The 23,189-nt window shown below is 46.3% G+C and overlaps 1 protein-coding gene across 3 annotated transcripts in view; it reads left to right on the top strand.

Moving 5' to 3' along the window:
* KCNQ1 (potassium voltage-gated channel subfamily Q member 1) overlaps nt 1-23,189 on the top strand; it is a 408,725-nt gene that overhangs the window by 226,308 nt on the left and 159,228 nt on the right. For all 3 annotated transcript variants that reach the window (XM_053560814.1, XM_053560813.1, XM_053560815.1), the window contains one exon: nt 872-992. In XM_053560814.1, the coding sequence (XP_053416789.1) occupies nt 872-992 (121 nt within the window). The remainder of the gene's footprint in view (nt 1-871; nt 993-23,189) is intronic.

Raw genomic sequence — 23,189 nt, forward strand, 5'->3', positions numbered from 1 at the left:
TCCATGTCTGTATACCTTGGGAAAAATTAGACAAGCATGTAACAGAGTGACAGGAACCAAGGGATATGAGCCGTCCCAGTTTCAAGTGTATAAAATCAACTCCCACCTGGTGTTCGCTGCTAGGATGAGTAGAGGGGCCAGGAACTAGAGATCAGCCAGGAGTCAATACTGATGACCTGGAGGGAGGAGAGCCATTGTGCATGTTTGAATTATTCTACTTACAACAAATACTTAATTTTTTTTGCAATCAAAACTTTAAATGAAAAAAATTAAGTCCAGAGCAAATGGTGATAGAGTGGATAGAGTGGAGACTAATGCAGATCAGACCCTTGACCTCCTATATTTTAGCATCACCAAGGAGTGGACCCAGGAATCTTGAGCTGCCTTCTGAGTGCAGGTGTTTATGTGGTATCATGTTTTCATTTTGTGGTTGTCCCTCCCTCCTAGGCTTACACTTCATAGGCAGGGATCCTAATCCTGTCTGTCCTAGCCCCATTGCTCAGTGTATGAGTGTGATAGCATGGTGATGGGAGTTGGTGACTCTTCCTATGCTTGTCATCTGTTTTATTTTTTAACTAAATGTTAGGTGTGATCCAGGGGAATGACCCAGAGTTTGAGGTGGAGTAAGTCCTAGACACCTAAGTTCATCCCCAGGCAGTTACCAAACTGAGGAAGCCTCCTCAGACATTGAGGTATCAGGCACTTGGGGGCCACCTTAAAAACTCACCCATATGAAAGCCTATCAGGGTAGGAGCTTCCAGGCACAATCCCTACTCCTCACCTGGTCCTCCTGGGAGATCACAGGTTTGTCCCACAGCAGTGGCAGGTTAGGGTAGAGACCTAACATGCTATCCCCCAACTTTCTCTGCAGTGAGAAAGAGCCCCACACTGCTGGAAGTGAGCACAGCCCACTTCATAAGAACCAACAGCTTTGCTGAGGATCTGGACCTGGAAGGGGAGACACTACTGACACCCATCACACACATCTCACAGTGAGTACCCATGGAAGGTGGGCCCTACAGGTATGGGGCTCAGAAAAGCTACCTTGGCACTAGGAAAAGACTTGTCTGGCTGAGGCACTGCCTACTTACCCAGAGCTTGACACTCACTGCCTGCTCTGGCCCCAGCGCCTAGGCACCAGGCAGAAGAGGAGAGCAGGGACACTTCCCACCAAGTCTGGGAACATGATCCTTCTGTTTTGACTTATGGAAAACCAGACTGATCATTTTCCACTTGTTTTCATGCTTTGAACGTCTGAAGGATTGTTTTTCTCTCCCTATCCCCCACTCCTGCCCCCTTCAAAAAAGACGACTTTGTTTTTTTAGCACTTCCCCATGGAATCCTGTCCAAAGACAGGGCAGATGCTGGGTACAATCGGCCAGTTGCTGCTGCTGTCCTCAGGGGCTCCTTCAGGTTGAGGAAATGGCTGATTTTCTATGCCTTCCAGTTGGCCTTCCCCTGAGGCACAGCTGGCCTGGGACACATGCCCATCCTTTCCTGCTGTCACGGCATCTCAAGGCCAACCCCTGGTACCCAGCCATGGTGTGATTCCTGTGTGACATGTGATTCATTGCCCCCAGCCAGGGCACCAAGTGGTACTAACCATGCGGTGGAGGTCAGTGAGATACTCAGGCCCATTCTGACCACTGTCTCATTGGGGATTCCCCTTGAGAAGTGTCTTTGTGCCAGGATGTGTGAGTGACACTCTCAGCCCTTCAGAGAGTCACTTGCTGGCCTCTTTCCTTTCCATGTTTTACTGACAGGTCTCTAAACAATGTTTTGCTCTTCAGACTCTCTGAGGGTCAGAAGGTTGTGCTGAAATGTGTGCGCCTTTGTCCTAATGGGGCTTGGGGCCTCCTGCCTTTGCTGCCTGCCAGATGTGGGCTTAGCGTTGCAGGTGACTAAAGAAATCAGGACCCACAGTGCCAGGGGCTGCTTGTATAACCACAGGACTAGCAAGGGCAGGTAGCCAGAATGAGGCCATCCCCAGGGAAGGACAGGCTATCTTAAGGTGTAATTATGATCATACAGGACTGCCTCACCATGTTTCCAGGCCTGCACGTTCACAGGGAGGTTTGGCAGCTCCCTGTGGTTAGCAGTGTGTGGACTGGAAGTGTTCACAAGCTTCAAGAGAGCAATCAGGTCACTAGGAAGAAAGGGAAACTAGTCATGGACACTCTGGAACTAGGGCATAGAGTATCGGGTCCCTGCTGAAGACAGTCTGATGGACTGACTAGGTCAGTGGGCTAGAGCAGAGTTATGAAGAGGGTGGGAGCCCAGATGGGCTGGGCAGGAACAGGGTCCAGAAAACAGAACACTAGTGTACTCTGTGATGAAGGCTTGCACAAAGTCTGGGTGTGAGAAACCCCAAAATGGCAAACAAGGTTTTGTGACTGGTGTTGCGTACAACATGGGTACAGTACCTACTCAGAGGATAGCCAAGCGTACACTGGGAACCTTGGGACGTCCCCAGCTTTTGGGCCCAGACACCACCCAGGCCTCATGGGGCCATTCAGACTGTCCTTTCTTGTCTTCCCAGCTACTCTTTCCTCTTGTTAGAGCTCATTCACCTTCATATTCTTGGCCATGAACCAGCCTATAGACATGTACAAAGTCACACCTTGGGAGGATAAGGCTGTCACCCACCACCCATCTAGACTGGGAAGTTAGGCCCACTAGTTCCCTTGCTCCTGGGTCCTGTGAAGCTCCTGCAGGGAGGCCAAGGCCAGGTAAGGGTTGTAAAGGACTAACCCTGATGTAGACCACAGCCAAGCCTACTACTACCTTATAATCACAATCACCCCTTCAGGAACAAGGGCTGCCCATGCTGTTATAGAACACACTAAGGCCACTGAAGCCAAAGACTGCCCACCTTGCTCTGGTGTCACCTGGTCACTAGGCCACTTCTTGTCCCCCTCCAAAATGGCAGAGACTGAGAGACCTGAACAGCCCCCAAGCCCTCTGCTTCCTGTGGGCCTGGCACAGTACCATCCAATAAGCTAGTAGGGACCTTCTCAGGCCAGCACACCTGTGGCCTCTTGGGGTCAAGGTTGGCTCCCCCACTGCCTCCAGTGCTATCTGGGCCAAGGCAAGGCAGAAACCCCAGTCATCACCCAGCCAGGTCCCTGCCTATCAAGGTTTTTCCCAGAATAGGACCTTCCAAAAGCAACAGCTAGGTAGATATAAGCCAGCCTGGGAAGATGGGAAGGATCCCAGGCTCAGTGCTTGTGTGATGGGTCTGAGGTTGAAGCTGGGGTAGGGGAGAATGAGGTTTCAACAAAGGGGCATTGTGGTTGGGTCAGGGCAGAATTAGGGTTGAGGCATGAGAGTATCTGAGTGCCTGCATCCCCAAGAGTTGGGGATATTATCCCTCTAGGGAAGCCTAGAGGAGAGGATGGAATGCCGGTATAAAGTGTTGAGGCTAAAAACCCAGGTGCCCCCAAGACAAAAAGGGGCATAGGCCCCACCCCATCAAGGGGAGAAGACAGCCAGCGGGTACTATGTTTACTCAGGGCCCAGACCAGCAGGATGAGGAGTGGGGGTAGAGAGGTCAGGTCTTCCTGCCCACATCAGGGCCACATTCCTCTGCATCCTGCACAGCTCAGCTTGTCTGGTGATTGATGCCTGTAATTAAACTCGGCTCCAGCTGCTTGGGGATGCAGCTAAGCTCCTGTAGGCAGCCTGGCCCTTTGGACCCTGCACTGAGAGGCACACGCCCTGGTGTATGTTTGAGGGACAGGGATGTGTGCAGGGGTCTCATGGGGGTAGAGTGGGTGGGAGGCAGTTACTGAAAAACAGATCCATTTTTCTTCAGCATTTTACTGATGTTAAATGTATTACCATGCTGGGCTAGTTCCAGAATTCAAATTAAAAGCATAAATAAAGACACATTTTGTTTCCATCTCAATCTTTCCCCGCCCGCAGGGCTCTAGGGAGGTGAGGTCACTTCAGCCTTGATTACGGGAAGGTCCCTGGGGCTGGGCAAAGCTCCTCTTTCCGGGGTCTGCTGGCCGGTGAGGAGGTGGGGGGGAAGTCAAGGAGTTAGTGAACAGGCCTGGTGCAAGCCTAGTATCATTGGCAAGCAGGGGCTAGGTGCTGGGGAGACAGCTTTGCTGTCTCCCAGCTGGTAGGCAAGGCCAGCTGTTTCCCATAAGCCTAGGGGCACCCAGCTTTGGGTGGGCTGAATCTCATCCTCACACACTTTTCAGGCAGAAGCTTTCTTCCCAAGTCCAATGGGACCTCAAGCTCCCTGAACCTGTGTCTCCTACCCAGGACATTGCTGTGGAGCTTCTGAGAGGCAAGGGGGAAGTACAGTCTGTAGGCCTTCCAAGCACAGTGTGTGGGAGGTCTCCATGAGAGCAGGGGAGCCCTGACCCCCAACAGGAGCCAGGATGAGTTCCCAAGATCCTATTCTACTCACTGTTCTCTGCCCACCAATGGTAGTGGCAGGACATGTGATGGAGGGTTACAATAACTCTGTGTGCCCTTGTGCCTTACATGTGGTATTCTGTCATCTAAATACCCTTGTCACTCATCTGCAGCCATCAGATTCCCACTCACCTATTATCTGCTGAGTTATCTCTGCCTCAGCAAGCTCCCCAGGACGTACTCAGCCTGGGCAGCTATGACCTTCTTCGGCGCCCAAAGCCCTCAGTACCAAATCTCTGTGCCCTTAAGATCTGGAGAAAGCAGGACACATAAAGCCCCTCTCAGCCTCTCTCTCCCCAGAACCCCCAAAGTCCCAAGCACTGAGGAACTGCCCCCTACCCATGCAGAGTGCCCCTCAGCTCTGAGATGAAGCAAGGGCTGTAGATCTCTCCCAGGGATGCTGAGACACAAGGCCAGGAGCTTGAGGATTTGTAGCTCTGAACATGGGGGCTGTATATAAATATGGCCTGGGTGAGAATCTTCCAACAGCCTTGGCAGGCTATAAATGTTTTTGTTAAGTCCTCCTCACCTCCCACCCTTGGCTGCCAAGCCAGCAATGACTGGCCTGGAATCCATACCTCTGGCCCGTCAGTTGCACAAGAACACCTAAGATAGCCCAAGGGGCCAGGCCCACCATGAACCCACTGGCCCATGCGTGCCCACCCCAGCTGTGTGGTTTCCCTGAAGAGTCTCTCTTTTTCCTGTTGCAGCATCTTAGACTAGCAAGCCCCAGCTCCCGTTTATTAGACACCTCCCAGATCCTACTTTGCAGGCAGACATTCAGGGAGCACCCTGTCAATGGAGATAAGCATGGGGGAGGACCATGGGCCCCAAGGCTATACACAGGGAATGCAGAGAAAGTTGCAAGACCCCCACCAGGTGACCATGAGCACCTCCCTGGTCAGCATGTGCTTGCCTGGCCTCCTGAAACATGACAGCTTCACAAATCCTTGAGTAAAACCAGCCCCATATGCGTTAATTAGAATTTCCATGTCTTCAACTTTCTCCTGGACCCTGCAGAATCTCACGCCAAGACATTCAAGTTGCTCTTTTCCAGTGAGGCCTCTGTGGCCTGGCTTTCATCCACATCACTACTAATGTCTCCTGAATTCTGTGTTTGTCAGCTAGGCCAGGGCCGCTTGTGCCTTCTGGAAATGGGGGCAAATGTCACAAAGTTGGCCCTAAATCTGGATCCATGGACCACGGGCTAGCTCTTTTGAAAGGACCGGCTTTGCCTGTGACATTTTGGATATACCAGGCCCACTGTGGCCCACTTCCACAGATGCTGGGGGTGCCAGGCACTATACCTCTATGAGTAACTGAGCCCTTGCCTTCTCACCCTATGAACTTTGGTGGGAAAGGATAGAGAGGCCATTCTGGGACCAGTGTCCAGAAGGATGAAGAAAGGGGCTTGCCAAGAACAGATGAGACCATTTTGTCTTTCCAGACTGGTGTCCTGCCTTCTACAAAGCTCCAGACCACCTCGTCTGCTTGAGGTGCCAATGAAACCCTGTGGGAGCTCACTCGGGAGGGCTATGCAGGGCTGCATGAGTCACAGGATCCCTGTTAAGAGCCCCACACAGCCTCAGCCAGGCTCAAACCCGTCTCTGAAACGCATGGGGGGATTAAATGTTCTCCTAATTAAATTAAAAGCGAGGCAGAGTGGCTCAGTGGGAAAGAGATGGGACTGGGAATCGGATGCCCGTGATCTGGCTCCCAGCCTGCTTCAGCCCAGCTGCAGCAACCCCCACAGGCCCCCTAACCTTTCTGAGTTGTGCTTCCTCCATCTGAGCACATGAAGAGGACACAGCTGGCCTCCTGGAACCACTGCTCTGGGGAGGGAGCCACACTATCTAGGTAGATGGTCCAGAGGGAAGCAGCATGGTTTCTCACTTTCTTGGCAAGGGAAGAGCCAGCATGGTCACCCCAACCCAGGGTGCTCTGGCCTGTTTCCACCCTCTCCACGGCCTCTGAGCTGTGATGCAGCTTAGGTCCTCAGCCAGGTGGGCAGTGTTAGAGGATGTGACACAATGCAACAGAGGTGCCTAAAGGACAAAGTGACAAACTGCACTATTGTTGTCATGGAGATACTTCTGACAGTTGAGAGTGGGTCCCAAATAGCTCCCATGTAGCTCCCAAATAGCTCTGCCTAGACCTGGCAGGGCAGACAGAGCCACAGGGCATGTAGAAGATGGAGCCCTGAGGCTACCTAGTCAGGAACTCCAAAGGGATGCAGCCCCTTGAGCAAGGAGCAAGGAAAAAGGCCCAGCCTCTCTGCAGACCTGGTCTGTCCATCTGTCCAGTTAGGCTTAGAAAGGGCTATCCTGGTACAGGGTGGTGGTTTTTAAACTCTCAGATGCTCAAGTTCACAGCTCAGTGTGTTTTCACTCCCTGGGGACCCACATAAGCAGCACCTAGAGGAAGCTGCAGAAGCCCCACACAGCCCCTGCACTTCCTGTCACTGACACCCCAAGAGTAACCACAAGCCTGGCTTCTAGCAGCAATGACTAGCTGGAATTGCACAGTGCATACACCTTTGTGTCTGACGTCCTTTGTTCACTGTGACATTATAAGCCTCCCCACAGGACTGAGAAGAGCACTGGCTCCCTCATGCTCCTTGCTGTCTGATCCTCTATGGTGTGCATGGCCTACGCTGTTTATCCATTCTACTATCTGTGGCCACTGGACAGTTTCCAGTGTGAAGTTATCATTAGCTCTAAGAACACTATGTATGTATTTTTGGTAAGTGTCTGCCTGCATTTTTGGTGAGTATCTGCCTAGGAATGGAATGGCTGGGTCACCAGATAGGCATATGTTTAATTTTTTTGTTTGTTAGTTTGTTTTTGAGACAGAGTGCCATGGTATCACAGCTTACAGCAGCCTCAAACTCTTGGGCTTAAGCGATTCTCTTGCCTCAGCCTCCCAAGTAGCTGGGACTACAGGTGCCCGCCACAATGCCCAGCTATTTTTTTGTTGTAGTTGTCATGGTTGTTTAGCAGGCCATGGCCGGATTTAAACCCACCAGCCCCAGTGTATAGGGCTGGCACCCTAACCACTGCGTTATGGGCACCAAGCCAGCATATGTTTAGTTTTAATAGATACTGCCAATTTCCCAAAGCATCTATATGATTTTCACTCCCACTGGCAATATCTGAACATTCTGGTGGCTCCACATCCTAACACTCAGCAGTTTCCCTTGTTTCCTTTTTAGACATGCTGATAAATGTCTAGTGGCATCAAATTGTGATTTTAATTTCCAATAACCTAACTGCTAATATATGTTGTTATTTAATCAGATACATCATCCTCTGTAAAAATGACCACCTATTTTGCAAGTTTTATATTTGGGGAGGTCTTATCAATTTTTAGTTCTTTATATCTTTATAAATTCTGGATGTGAGTCTTTGTCAGATACATATATTAGTGTATGTGTACGTAGGTACATATTGCAAATATTGCCTCCCCCTGTGCAGGAAGCCTTTCTTCTCTCTTGATAGCGTCTTTTGATGAACAGAAGGTCTTAATTTTCATGTGGTCCAGTTAATCAAACATTTCCTCTCTGGATAGTGCTGTTTGTGTCCTATTTAAGAAACTTTGACTATGCCAAGGTCATAAAGATATTCTGGTTTGTTCTAAAGAATTATTAGCTTACCTTTCACATGTAGATCTGTATTCCATCTGGCATCAATTTTTGTGTCCGATGTGAGGCCAAGGTCAAGGTACAGTTTCCCCCCACCCGGATATCCAGTTTGACTCAGCACCCTTTTTGAAAAGGCCCATGTACTGCTGTATCAGCATCATCATAAATTAGCTCACTGTCTACATGTGGCTTTCTCTCAAGACCCTATTCAGTGGTGCTGGTCAGATGTGAGTGGATTTTTATGGCCAGGGCCATGTTCTATTCTCCCTCTAGTTTGCTAACAAGGCCTTGACCACTGGTCATGCTAGCGCCAGCCCCTTCTTATTCTTCATGACTGGCTTGTTTGTACATATACCAGTTTCCACAGAAAGCCTCCTTGAGGTATAGTAGACCTCTAGATGGACATGAGAGAACGGATATCTGAATCATGGCCTTGCATCTCCTTTGTTAATTTAGCTCATCTTTCATTTCTCTCACTGTCCTGTAGTTTTCATTGTGGTATACAATGAAATTGTTGGATTTATCCCTCATCATTGATGGTTTAATAGGGGTTCACTGAACCCTGGAACATTATTGCCAGGAATATCTAGCCAGCTCAAGTCATCCATCCTAACAAAGGACCTTAGGACAGTCATCTAACCTCCTTATGCCTATGAACCTTGGTTTCCTTACAGCCTTAGTTTCCTCTTATATACATTGGCGGGGGGGGGGGTGACCCTTATAACGTTGATGTGAGGCCTCAAGGCATCTGATCATATACTTGACTTGGGGAAATGCCTAGAAATGTTAGCCAGCATAAAATATCACTTTGTGACCTGTGGGCCTGAGAGCTTGGGCCCACAGAGAGCTTGCCCTGAGAACTTTTGAAATGGCCAAGTCGTGAGTTTCCATGGTGTGCAAATGGAGTCATAACATGTGGCCATCAGGTGCTATCTATAACAAGATATACCCAGAGGCCTGAAAGTCCCAAGCCCTAGGATGGTCTGGAAGCAAGGGGCATCTCCACACCTTCAACTCCCAGCCTTGAGTCTCTGCAAAAGGGGTTTATATGCCATTTTGGCTCTTATAGAGGTGCAGGCAGAAACCTGGCATCCTTGATTCTACTCTGAAGAGGGAGGTGGAGGTGGCATCAATGGATGGTGCTCAATGAAGGTCACAGAGGTGTGCCCATGTGCATCTACCATTCATTCTCATTGCATTTGATCTTATCTGCCAAGGCTAGCACCTACCTTCAGGCAGTGCCAGGAGCAGTGCAGGATCTGTGAAATGCCTTCACCTGGCCCTGCACATGACAAGGAACCATGGGAGCTCCTCTCTGTCCTGGCAACACATAGCTGCCCAATGGAGAGATAATCCCAGATGTGGCAGAAATGATCAGATTTGGTGGTTAGGTGCTTAGAAAGGGTTGAAATTCCAGGAGCATTAACTGAGCACTTTCTGTGTATACTTCCTATGTTAGTATTAGAATGAGGTGCTGCTGTTGGTTAAGACATACAGCCCACATCTTTGGCAGGTCCCTTAAAGGGTGCCCAGTAGGTCAGCCCCTTGGATTCACAGAAGGGGAAACTGAGGCCTCAAGGATAGGAACTTGCCAGTAGAAAGGTGACAGTACAGCCAAGGTTCATTCTCAGACACAGTCTCTAGGGAAATCTGGATCTGTATGGGGAGGCCAGGCTGGAGCCTTGAGGGTAGAACAGTAGGATCCTGTGGCTCATGGAGTAGTCCACAGAAAGGCAATCCAGGTGCTGGCTGGATGCCTCTACAATAAGAATTCTTCACAGACCTGGTACCACCAAGGCAAGGAGGACAAGGTCCCTCCTGAATCACCTCGGCAAGGCTGACCTGCCCTCCCCAGATGCAATGTGGCAGGGCCAGCAAAGTAACCCCGTTCTCTGCCTTAGTTTCTGCAGCATGGCACTACAGAACACTGATGTGGCAAGGATTACACTTTGGGTGCAATACAGTCTGATTGTATAAAGGCTCAGTGCCAAAGTCTTAGAAGAAAAGTCAGGTAGAATCAATAGGTAAGTCATTTTATGCCTGAAATGTGCAAGCCCTCCAGGGACAATGCAGATGTCCTGACCAGGAACCACACCTGACTGCACGTCCTTGGCAGTGACTTGCTAGCAGGAGAAGGTCTGGCAGTATGTTTGTCAGGCCTGGTTAGCCCTATGGGAGAAGGAGGACCTTGTTGGGAGAGGAAGAGAAATAAAAGGTAGAGATAGAGGCAGACAGGAGTCCAGGTCTGACTTCAAAGTCAGACATCCCCACTATCCACAACCCCTTAGCCATGTCCCCATCACCTGCTTTGATCTTCTCTCTAAGTAATTTCTTCACATCTGTGTGGTTGCAGCCCCAAAGATGGCAGTAGATGTATCCTGGAAGAAACATAAGAATATGTGGCATGCCTCTCCCAGGGATCCTGAATGTCCACTCAGAGTTTCTGCCACTTCAGGGGGCATAAGAGCCACTTAGCGGGGAGTGTTCATATGTGAAGCTGAGAGAAAGGGATTATTTTTAGGTCTATTCATAGGATTTTCAAAGGTAACTTTGACTCTACCTGACTTTTCTTCTAAGACTTTGGCAATGAGCCCTCATACAAGTCAGATTGCACTGCCACGACAGTGTCCTATGGCACCCCACTAAGAAAACTGAGGCAGAGAGCAGGGGTGACTTTGTGAGGCAGTAGAGGGTATTTGGGAGAGAAGGGGTAAGCAAAGCGTACATGAAACTCTCTTTCTCTCTCTCTCTCTCTCTCTCTCTGTCTCTCTTTCTCTCCTCTCTCTCTCTCTCTCATACTCATTCCCACCACTCAGGGTCCTTCCCCCAAATGGGGGCTGGAGGAAGGCCTCAGAGTGGAGGGGGCAGCAGCAATCAGCCAGTCTCTGTATCTGGGACAGAAAGAGTGGGCTAAGATCAAATTGGGATCTTTAACGTCAAGTTCTTGAGTGTGTTCCAGGCTTGCCCCCTGCACTACCTTGGTCAGTACTCAGACCTAGTGTCCTCCCCTACTCCCTAGACCAGATTGAACAGCTGTCCTTTGTCCCAAGGGGCTCTTTCTTCTCCCCTCAATCCTCCCTATAGGGACTTTAAAAGGTGGGCTGTTTTTTCAATGTTTCCTTTAGATTTATGTCTGGACTTTTTCAGTTAAATTGAATCCCTTCCAGTCTGAAACACCAGACCCCTTTTTTTCTGCTTTTCTTTCTTAGCTGCCCCATGAACCCCACAAGTTGGATGTGTGCAAGAGTGTGGTGCTAGAGCTGTGGGGCAGGGGCAGCATTCAGTAGAGTGATGCTTGGGAAAACCAGCTGCCAGCTTAACTGAGCTTGGGACAGAGAGTAGGGAACTGTCCATCCCAAGGGCTCAGAAGTGTTTCCTTGGGATATCCTTCCCCTGGGATCCCTATACTCCATGGAAGTGCCTAGGAGCTCATACTCTCAGGCCCCCCCCATCACCATCACCAGTCTATCTCTAGCACCAAGAAGTATCCCCCATCAGACCAAGTGACCTAAATTTTGATAAGAAAAACCTCCTTGCAGGTCTCAGGAGATGGGCAGAATGGGGAAGGAGCAGCTCCAAAACCAAAGATGACAAGACATTACTCAGAGGACACCACCAGCTGATGGCAAAGCCAGGGCCACATGTCAGGCTCCTAACATCAAGTCCCATACTCTTTTGCTGGTCTTGAGGGGCCTATCTCCTCCATGCCCCAGGCCTAGCTAGTCCTCTTTAGCAGGGCTGAACGAAGCTAACACAACCCTGGTGTCTGCCTAAGGCCCTTCCCTCAGAGCCACATCCTGGCCAACTGACTTCTAGGTGAGCAGCATATGATACTCAGGCCTTGGGCCTGGCTACACAGGCCCTCCCCCAGATGATAGGAAAGAATGCTCCCAAATGAGTCCCCTGCAGGCTCTCACTACATGGAGAAGCCAGTGCAAAGAGTTACATAAACACTTAAATATAGGGTCAAGTTGGCCAGAAAGGACAGTAAAGTTTGACCCCTCGGGCTGCAGGAAGACTTCGCAGCACTCAGCAGGAGACCCCAGTAGGCAGTACCAGGCTATTGGTACCAACCACATCTGACAGCAGGAAGATCAGACTGGGCCCCAGAGCTAGAGCCAAAAGCCCAACTATGACTAGATATGCTGAGTCCCCTGTAAACTCCAGGGACCAGGTAAAGTACAATGCAAAGCCTCAGCTTTATCCCCTAAAAGAAACATCAAGAAAAATAATCCAGGCTACCAGGAGGCATAGCTTTTAAGAACAATCTCATTAGCAAACAGTAGAGCTGCCCTTGGCCTTTGTTTAGTTCATCTTCTGCCTGTGCCCCACGCCCAACAGGTTCTAACTTGGTGCCAGGCCACCCTGACCACTAAAAACCTGCAATTCCATAAATACCCCGGCCCAAGTCAGCCACTTTTTGATCCTGATGGCCTATGGAAACACCAGTCACTCAGCCAAGGCCTACTTGGCCATGTGGGTCTAAAGCCCAATGACTCAGACTAAAAAGGAACTATGTATGACCAGCCTGTTCACCTGCCACTGTTGATCACTACCCTGCTTATTCACCTGGTTCATGTTGGCCTTTTCCTGTAAATGTTTAACTTCCCAAGGATGCCAGATCTCAGGACTTGGGAGGCCCGATGGGATGGGAGAGGGAGGTATAGTCTTTCTTGCTGGTATATTGGGAACCTCTGATGGGGAAGGGCAGCATCAACCCCTGCAGCAGGTCATTCAATCCCAGGCCAACCAGCACCACAGCCCTGAGAGTTAAGGTTGGATACAAAAGGACTTCCTGGAAGCAGACACTGTGGAAGCTCAGCTCAAGGGGTGGTAGATGAAGGAATCTGTGTGTCATCTCCCCCATGAATGAGAGCAGCCACGTGGAAGATGCCTAGCCTCAGAAGGCCACTCAGTGCTTTCCAGCTGCTTTGGGCCTGGGGTATCGCCCCCTCGTTTATACTTGCTGGCTGCCCATGTAGACCTAAGCTAGGTTTCCCCATGAGTGGGGAGAGAGGTGTTTAAGCTAGTTTGCTGAGGCCACCCAGTGTGGGCTCAGGAAGGGAAGGAATGTGACTGAGGCTGGGTGTGGCTGGGGAGCACAGCCAATTATGGGTTTTTCTTGGGGCTCAGATAGATGTGAGCAGAGCTGGAGGCCCCTCTCTCCCAGCCTCAACACACACACTAGGACCTTTCTTCATCATGAGGCGGTGTAGGCAGAGGCCAGGGACACCCTCTGGAAATCTGAATTCCATTTGCTCTTGGCAAAGAGCAGCTTTCCTGCCTAGGGAAGGTGTACGTGTGTGTGTGTGTGTGTGTGTGTGTATAAAACCAAGGAGACTGGTGAACAAGAGAGGCATGTGGGTGGAGGGCTATTCGTTAAGAAGTGTAAGATGGCAACATTACTAGGCATTAGATAGCACTTGCAAAACCCATCCCTGGCAGTTAGACAAATACCTGGAGTGAGTGAATCAGAAACGTGCAAGTTGCATTTCCTTTGAAACTGGGTTAAAACAGTCACAGCAAAACATGCCTTTGAATTGGAAAGCCAGAACTTTTTGCAAAATAATTCGAAAAGTTTGTTGAACCTTAAACCTTTCCTGATGACTCCTTCCTTCTGAACTTAATTCATTAAAGTGCTCCAATCCCAGCCGGGTGCCAGACCAGCTTCCTGGAAATTCTCGCCAACTGCTGGCCTTTGGAAAGGCTTGTCACCCTAATAGCTGTTTAAAAAAAAAAATGCTCACTGGGCACCTTGGCTGTAGGGTCTGAAAAGTCCTTTGTGTTAGCTCCAGCTGCAGAGTTTTTCCAGGCCTCGCTTCTAGGGCTGACTGGAGCTGTTTCTCTTCGTTTCCTCTTACAGTGGCGGGCACTCAGCCGGCTTCTTCCCGCCTGACTTCTTTGCCAGAGCCCAGGTGGGGGACAGAGAAGCCAAGGCCAGAGCCTCTAGTGAAGCTAGTGTAGGCGAGTCCTGAGTGGACAGTCCCAGAGGTGGGGTCACCAGCCTCTTCTTCCCCTCCCCCATTAGGGATAGTGCTCTAGTGAGGAGAGATTAGGGCCCCTTTTAGGTCAACATTGTGTCATTTCCCCCAGAATGGCCAGGACCAAACAAGCTCCCAAGCAGTGCTGTTTCAGAACTGAAGATAACTCACGCCTCCCAAAACCAGAGTTTTGGCAATATAAAACATGACTCTAGAATGGGAGCTAAGTTAGTTTTTTAAAAATGTATTTAAAATATGGATATACATTAGAAAACATTTAAGTATAGACGTTAGGCAAATCAACTGAAAATTATATTAAGTGTTGGTTGTCATTTTGCATTAACCAAAATCAAAGACTACCTGAAAATGGAAAAAAGTTACATAAAATCTTAAATATTTAATGAGGCACAGCAGTAAGAACATGCCGTACACATTCATTTCAATCAAAATCACTCCACTAATGTGCACAATGTGAGTGTTCAGCATGACCTCTGGGTGAAGGGCTCAACTACAACTTGAACTTTACCTTAAGAATTGAAAACAATATAACCCAAACATTTGTACCCTCACATTAATTTGTAATAAAAAAATCATTCCACTTGAAATTCTGTAACAAGACAGATGTAATGGTTTCATTCCTAGGAGATCTCAACTGTTCTTCAGATGGGTGGAGAGCAACCCTTATTAGAGAAGTTGGGCTCTCAGGGAGCTGGCCCAGGGCCTACCCTGAGTCTGCCTCTGCCTTTCCTTGTCAAAAACCTCTTTGTGCTGGAGCAGTCCCTGCTCCACAAAGTGACATGAACCAGAGGCTCATAGCTTCTGGGGAGTTGGGGAGTTGCTGCTCACAAAGTACACCATCTTCATAGTACAGGGCTGGGGCCTGTCCCACCATTCATTCACAGCCTTGCAAAGCACCTGCTGAGCTCTGGAGCAAGCCAGGCTTTATGTACTAAAATGCTGTGCTAAAAAAAAAAAAAAAATCATGGGCAGTGCCCGTGGCTCAAAGGACTAGGGCACCGGCCCCATATGCTGGAGGTGGTGGGTTCAAACCCAGCCCCAGCTAAAAACTGCAAAAAAAAAAAAAAAAAATCATAAAATAGGCTTTACATGCACAGTAAAACAAATTCAGAGTACAAAACTGAATATGGTAAAAAATTTAAGAGTCTCTCACCCCAACCCCTAAGTTCCAAGTTTCATTCTCTAATGGTTACCACTGTTAAAGCAGTATCCTTCCAGAAGCAATTTATATGAACAGGTGTATGCCTGTGTGTCCATACACCTCCCTTTACACAAACAGAATATTATATATTTCTCTGAACTCTGCTTTTTAAAATTTCATTCATAGATATGCTCTAGTTCTTTTAGAGCTGCCCATCCAATGCTGATTTATCATAGTGCAGTATACCTGAGAAGAATTTGTTTCAAAATATGTGTAGATGTGCATATAGATGCAGACAGGTGTGAACAGGTGACAGTTGGGAACAATGAAGGTGAAGTGCTTTCTCATGGTTGGGCTTCCAGTATGTTTTGAGGTAACATATGGCATGGGCGCTCTGCTCTCAGTTGGACATTAAGCCCACTGGGCTGGGCTTTTCCCAGTTGGGATATGCTCATTGTTCTGCTCAGTTTGTTAACTGTAGTCTTTCTGGCATCAATTCCATGTCCAGTGAACACTTGGACCTCAATGCCTGGCAAGTGGCCCACAGGTAGTGGTGCAGAAGGGCTTTAAGAAGGCTCAAGAATATCATGCTGGGTGTTAAACAGCTACCTCTCCAGAGGGGCCTTTAAGAAACAATTAGCTCAACAGAGTCACAGATGGGCACTCATCAAAGCCTTGTACATTTCCAAGGGCAGGACTAAGGACTACAGCCTGGCAGGAGGTGACCAACAATTCTACACATAGTGGCCAGGGAATGTCTGTGGCATGAAGCAAGCCCAGGGCATTTGAAGAGAATGGAATGATGACCAGGTTACTGTGCTGGGCCCTCTCACAGCAGTCATGCTGTAATGACACCTTTCAGCTTTGACTGGGGACTTTCATTTCTTGGTAAACATTTAGTCCCAATGTGCACCACTTCAAAGGATAGATGGTGGTATATTCTGGAGGCAGAGCTATATTAAAACATCTAGCAAATCTTTTTATTAACATCTGTGAATTTTTCCATTGTGCCATGATTTATAGAACAAATCCCTAATTGATGGGTGTATAGAGCAGCTAAAAATAGCCATTAACCATTCTAATATAGTAGAAACCTCCATCATTGACTACCTCCCTACACTGACCACCTCTTTAAGTTGACTTAATTCTCTTAGAACTGTACTTAGAACCACACGTACATATCAGTACAGTAGGCCTATGTTGACACCTCTATATGTTGACCAGTTTGTTACAGCCCCTTGGGTGGTCAACTTACAGAGGTTCTACTATATATTCACTAACAAACTCACCATTTATGAAGTTAGTTCCCCCTGAAACATCCCTCCCCATTGAACACTATTGTTTCTCTCCATCCTTCTCATCTCACCTTACATCTATTTTGACTCGTCTCTTCCCAGACTGTCCCTTGTCAATCAAAGACAATATAAAACACACACAAAGGGGCAGTACCTGTGGCTCAGTGGGTAGGGTGCCAACCCCATATACCAAGGGTGGCAGGTTCAAACCCGGCCCCAGTCAAACTGCAACAAAAAAATAGCCGGGCATTGTGGCGGGCGCCTGTAGTCCCAGCTACTTGGGAGGCTGAGGCAAGAGAATCGCCTAAGCCCAGGAGTTGGAGGTTGCTGTGAGCTGTGTGATGCCACGGCACTCTGCTGAGGGCGATAGAGTGAGATTCTGTCTCTACAAAAAATAAATAAATAAATAAATAATAAAACACACACAAAGTAAATCACTTATACAAAATTACAAATCTTGCCAAGATAGATGTCATCAAGTTATGGACAGTGATATTGAAGAACTTCTTGGAGATCAGGGAGAGTTACACCAGTTATCAACTGAAGACAAAATTCAAGGCTAATGCCTAGATAAGCATTTCAAAGCAGAGCAAAGGAGATGAAAAGTGAGGCAGGGTTCCCTCTGTCAACCAATGAAGCCCTATCATACTTCTACCAAAAAATGATCTCTGTGTTAGTGCCGCCAAGGTCCACTGCCAAGTAAAAAATGCCCTAGTGAGTCACCACATGATGTTTTGTTATAAAAAATAAACCAAAACTCCCAGGCAGCGCCTGTGGCTCAAAGGAGTAGGGCACCGGCCCCTTATACTGGAGGTGGTGGGTTCAAACCTGGCCCCAGCCAAAAATTGCAAAATAAATAAACTAAAACTCCCAAGCAATTTGGTTTTTTCCTAAAATGAGCTTATAGTCGCAACTATATTCCTGTTATTATATAGGATAAAACAATAGTTTTGTAATTAATATTTTTTCAAAAAAATTTCCCAAATCATCATAAAATTTTTGTGTCGATTTTCTTTTTTTTATATAATATTATATGTATGTATTTTTTTTTATTTTTTTTGTTTTGTTTTTCTTGTTTTCTATTGTTGGGGATTCATTGAGGGTACAATAAACCAGGTTACATTGATTGCAATTGTTAGGCAAAGTCCCTCTTTTGTGTTGATTTTCAATGGATTAACTTTGAGGTCTTCCTCTCATCCCATTCCCAGCAGAATTAAAATATTTGTACATGTTTCAATAGATGCTGCCAAAGATGGCCCCCATTTATATTACTATCAGTATCACACCAATGTGTCTGTTTCCCCCTTCCCACCCTCACTAATAAGTGCATGTAGCACTAATAAGATAATTTTTTTTTCTGAGACAGACTCTTAACTGTGTCGCCCTCAGTAGTGTTGCGGCATCACAGCTCACAGCAACCTCAAACTCTTGGGCTTACTCAATTCTCTTGCCTCAGCCTCCCAAGTAGCTGGGCCTACAGGCACCTGCCACAATGCACGGCTATTTTTTGGTTGTAGTTGTCATTGTTGTTTGGCAGGCCCAGGCTGGATTTAAACCTGCCAGCTCTGGTGTATGTGGCTGGCGCCCTAGCTGCTGAGCTACAGATGCCGAGCCATAAGATACATTTTTTATCTTCACTAATTTGATAGGTGAGAAATTGTATGCTGGAGCTTTAATTTGCATTTCTTTTATTGTAAAAGGGTTTTTATCTTTTCAAATGATTAAAACGGCATATGTTTGCTCACTTTTGTAAACCATCTTTTCAAACCCTTTGAATTTTTTTTTAATTTTTTTTATTAAGTTATTTGTACATAGATCATAAATACATTGATGCCATTAAGGGATTCGAAGTGTTGATTATTTGTACAAATTGGAGTACTTACATCCTACTAATCAACATAGCTTTGACCTCATTTACCCAATTACAGCATTAAGACATTTATGTTCTACACATGATAGATCCAACTTGGACTTGCAATGTGCTCCATAGGTGTGGTCCCCCTACTAACCCTCCCTCTATCAACACACTGCCCTCTCCTTCCCCTTCTCACCTTCATCCTAGGCTATCGTTGACCTTATCTTACTGATTTATAAGGTCTTTATTATTTGTCTTGAAAATATTTTATCCCAATTTGTCTTGGATGTTTTGGCTTTGTCTATATTTTTTATGGTGGCAGATTTTTTTTTAATTTCACACAGTCAACTTTGTCACTCTTTTATGATTTAGGTCCCTGTCATCATTTTGAAATAACTTCCTTATTCTGAGATTGTTTTAATAAATTCTCCTGTTTTCTTTTATCATTTTTTATTTCATTTCTTTTGCATTTAAATCCTTGCTTCAATCTGGATCTTGGCATAAATAGTCATCAAATCCAATTTATTTTCCATGTGTTTACCCAGTGGTCCCAACACAATTTATTTGAGTACATCATGTCTCCATTGATTTCAACTGCTACCTTTATTATATTTTCAAACTCTCATTTAATTTATGTCTATTTCTATACTCTACACTGGACTGCTGATGAGCCCATTTATAGCCCAAAGCTCAATTATTTTAATTATATAACTGATCTATGTAGCAGGTCTTCTCTTCAATCTCTATTACTTAAAAGCCAATAACAGGAAACTCATTTTCACAATGCAGTCAACCAGGGGAATTCATGGCATGGCCTAAGATCTAAACACTCTTAAGATTTAAACATAAGATTAGCTGGTGTGTTTGGGACTGAGTCTTCATCTTGGCAGCTAATAATGTCAGGGAACATGAGCACTTGCTTCTTCCAAGGCTCTTAAGGCAGAGATGAGGCAAGGGTGCACAGGGATTGCTAGCCAGACTTTGGGGCTATTTTGTATATGCGAATGATCATAATTTGGGGGCATGTTAAGAAAATGGAATTAACTTATTGGGGGACAAGAGTATAAATAAACCTAATTCACGAAGAATTCAAAAACCTGCAATAAGAAATATGTATAATCTAGAACACGTAGCCCAGCCTGTTCACACCAACCACCAAAAAGGAAAAAACTGACACCATACCATGACATAGCTAGAATGCCATTATAACCTATGCCAGCCAAAATGGCTTTACACCACAACTTGGACAGCAGTGACTCGGTTTCCTTATCTAGGCTGGGTACCTATATCAACACAGCCTTGTCCATGTGAAGCTGATTCAAAGGAATGCTGCTCCCCACCCCTACCCTCTGCTAGATGCTCTCCTTTACTGCTTTATAACCAAAGGTAATGGTTAAGAGCAAACTCTGGAGCCACAGCCCATGTCTGAATTCTGCCTCCACCATCTCCTACCTGCTAAACCTTAACTGAGTCACTTAACTTCGGTCTCAATTTCTCCATCTACAAAAGAGATCAAAAGGTACCTTCCTCGTAGGGTTGTTGGGAAAATTAAACAAATTAATAATGGAGAGCACGTAGAAAGGTGCCTGACCTATAGAAGTTACAACTGAGCTAGTTGAATCCACTGACACACCTGACAAGGAACCATTCAGTTCATTTTAATCATGTGTAACGTGATTCCTGGGACCAATGGGGAGGTAAATTTGAGTATCAGCATCAGAAAAAATTACAAGTGTATCCTCATAAGATTATTTAGATTAGAACAAAAAAAAATCTAAAATCTGTCTTCCTCACCATTCTTGTCCAGAAGCTGTGGACAGTAATGGAAAAATGGCCCCAGTTGAACAACAGAGCTGTTAGGCCAGGTTGGGGGTGCACAGGGGACAGGCTATTGCTCTTTCAGAATTTTATAGGACATGCATATTATTTTCACAAAAACTTTAGAATTAGATTGCTGAATTGAAAAAAAAAAACAAAATTGTGTCTACTGGTACTGTCTATTGAAATAATTCAATTTAGATTAATTTAGGAAGAATTACCCTTTTTTACCCCAAAACTAGTCTTTCTAGGACCAAACAGGCATGGTTTATCCATGTGTTCAAATCAATTATATTATATCTCTGCATTTTTTTAGATCTCTGTTCATGTAGATAGCGTATATTTTTAAAAATTCATTTCTAGATATTTGTAGGACTATTGATTTTTAACAACTGGAGATTATGATTTTTAAGTAAATTTGTCATTTTGAGGTAATTGTAGATTCACATACAGCTGTAAGAAATAACACAGAGATCTTTCGCACCCCTTTCCTCACTTACCCCAATGGTAACATCTTGTAAAACTTTAGTGCAATATCATGACCAGGATGTTGACAGTGATGGTATTGACCAAGAACACTTCTATACCTTCAAGGATCCTTCAGGTCTTCCTTCTATAGTCACCTGCAATTCTCTCTGACTCTACTCAATCTTAAGTCCCTGGTAACCACTAATCTATTCTTCATTTAATTTTGTCATTACAAGGATGTTATATAAATGAAATCATACAGTATGTCATCTCCTGGGATTGGGTTTTTTCTTAAGGCTTAATTCCTTAGAGATTCATCCAGGTTGTTGTGTGTACCCTCCCATTCATGGTATAACCCTGCTTTTAAAGCTGATGGACCCTAATTACTAACATTTTCTTTAAAATTTTTGCACCCACCATGAATGAAACAGATGAAACAGATATGTGTTCTTTTATTATGCTAGCCTTGTCAGATTTGGACCTCAGTAGAATTTGGGCTCCAAAAAGAGACCTTAGAAAAATTCATTAATAATGTGATTATTTTTAAATAGATCCTCAAAAAGAAAAAAAGCTCCTATGAAAAAATTCTTATGCAACAATTCTATTTCTGAATCCTAAGAGGGTTCAGAAAAAGTCATTTTTGTTTACCTTTCATGAAGCCTGGGTAGGAGGAAGCCAGTGATCTCTGTATAGGGTAGATAGAGGGATTCAGGGAACTACCTGAGGAAGGCCTTGGGAGCCATGAGGGCCAACCTGGGAGGAGAAGAGTGTTCTTTCCTCAAATGTTCCCCCAGAGAGCTTCACTTTCTCCCTTTATCTTCCTGTCTCCCACCAGCCATCTAGTTCATTGTCTTTCTCTCTCTCTCTCTCTCTCTCTTTTTCTCTTTCCCCTTCTCCCCCTCCCCCACCCCAACTCTGTGATTCCCAGGCTTCTCCATGTAGTTCCCTGCTCACTCCCACAAAGAAGACAGCTCTTGGGGACAGGCAACTGCATGCAAAGAATGGGGAGCAGTGGAGCCAGTTGACCTTAATGGTCCCAAGTTGGAAAAGCTGGGCCAGCCTATGAAGCCTAGAAGGAACTTGCCCTTTTCTACAAGAACTTGCCTCTTCTGGAGGTTTCTAGTTGCCTGCCCCCCCTTCTCCAAATAGCCACTCATAATGTGCTAAGAACAGTAAAGGGCAGCTCCAGTGGGCTTCCCAGAACTGGTCCCAGGCTGAGCTGAGCTGATGTGAAGGGGTCTAGACTCTGGTAATTAAAGGGGACTAGAAAATCCAGTGTAACACCCTGAATGCAAGTGAAAGGGAGGGTGTTCCTTCACTCTTGAAGATGAGGAATTTGCCATTGTTTCCCATGTGTCTGTTATCCACTCAGTGTGCACTGATCATACACACCAGGCCCTGTGCAGGCCCCAGGGACCAGAAAGATCAGGACACATGCAGTCCCTGCTCTCAGAGGTTATTGTCATATCGTCCATGGTCCCAGGAAAATAAGGTACTCTAAATTAGGCCAGCACTAGCAGGGATTCTCAAACTACGGCCCGTGGGCCACATGAGGCGATGTGATTGTATTTGTTCCCGGTTTGTTTTTTTACTTCAAAATAAGATATGTGCAGTGTGCATAGGAATTTGTTCACAGTTGTTTTTTTTTTTTAAACTATAGTCCGGCCCTCGGTCTGAGGGACAGTGAACTGGCCCCCTGTTAAAAAAGTTTGAGGACGCCTGAACTTGGTGAGGAGAAGACACATGGCTGTGAACATACCTTTAGGCTAAAGAATAATCTCAAAGTAATACTACTACTTATACTTCCTGTTTGCCAGGCATTGAGTTGAGTGCTTTATAAACATCTTTTCCCTAATCTTCACAGTAACCTTTGACAGAAGAATATTATCATTCCTGTTTTATGGATAATCAACTTGAGACTTGAGGAATTAAGTCCAGGGCCCAAGGTCACAAAGCTAGTCCCAGTTACTCAAATATTCCCTCAGTATTAAATATACCAAGCTCTCTCTTAACCCTCTCTCTTCCTCCCCAGGGAAAGGGGCTGACTTACCCTACGGATCTTAGCTGAAACGCCCCCTCCTCAAAGCGTCTGACTTCTACACTTCAGCCTGGGCTGAAGGTAGAGAGAACCTCATACCTCCCTCCCATTCTTAATGTGTAACTGTTTGTTTATTTGTGGTGAAGAGTTTACTGGCTGGCTCCTTCAGTTGCATTCAAGGCCCGTGAGGGCCGAGACTGGCTGTTTCTGTTCAGTCTTTTATCTTTAGCGTCTAATCCATGTGGAGCCTGTCATGGACCCTCAGTGAATGTTTGATGAATAAATGGGAATGCGTGTATGCGTAAGGACTTGTGCCCAGGTCAGTTAGGTGTTAGGACCTAGGTTAGGGTTCCAGGGAGGCTGTGCTGGGGCCCAGGGAACCCAAAGTAGGTCTTAGAGAGAAGCAAGACTTTTAGCACTATTCCTGGGGCTCCCTCATCCCCTAAGGCTCATGTCCCTACTCTTATCTACCATCCACAGCAGCTGATTCAAAGTCTACAAGAAGGT

This window comes from Nycticebus coucang, chromosome 14 (genome assembly GCF_027406575.1).
Source record: "Nycticebus coucang isolate mNycCou1 chromosome 14, mNycCou1.pri, whole genome shotgun sequence".
Classification (NCBI taxonomy): Eukaryota; Metazoa; Chordata; class Mammalia; order Primates; family Lorisidae; genus Nycticebus; species Nycticebus coucang.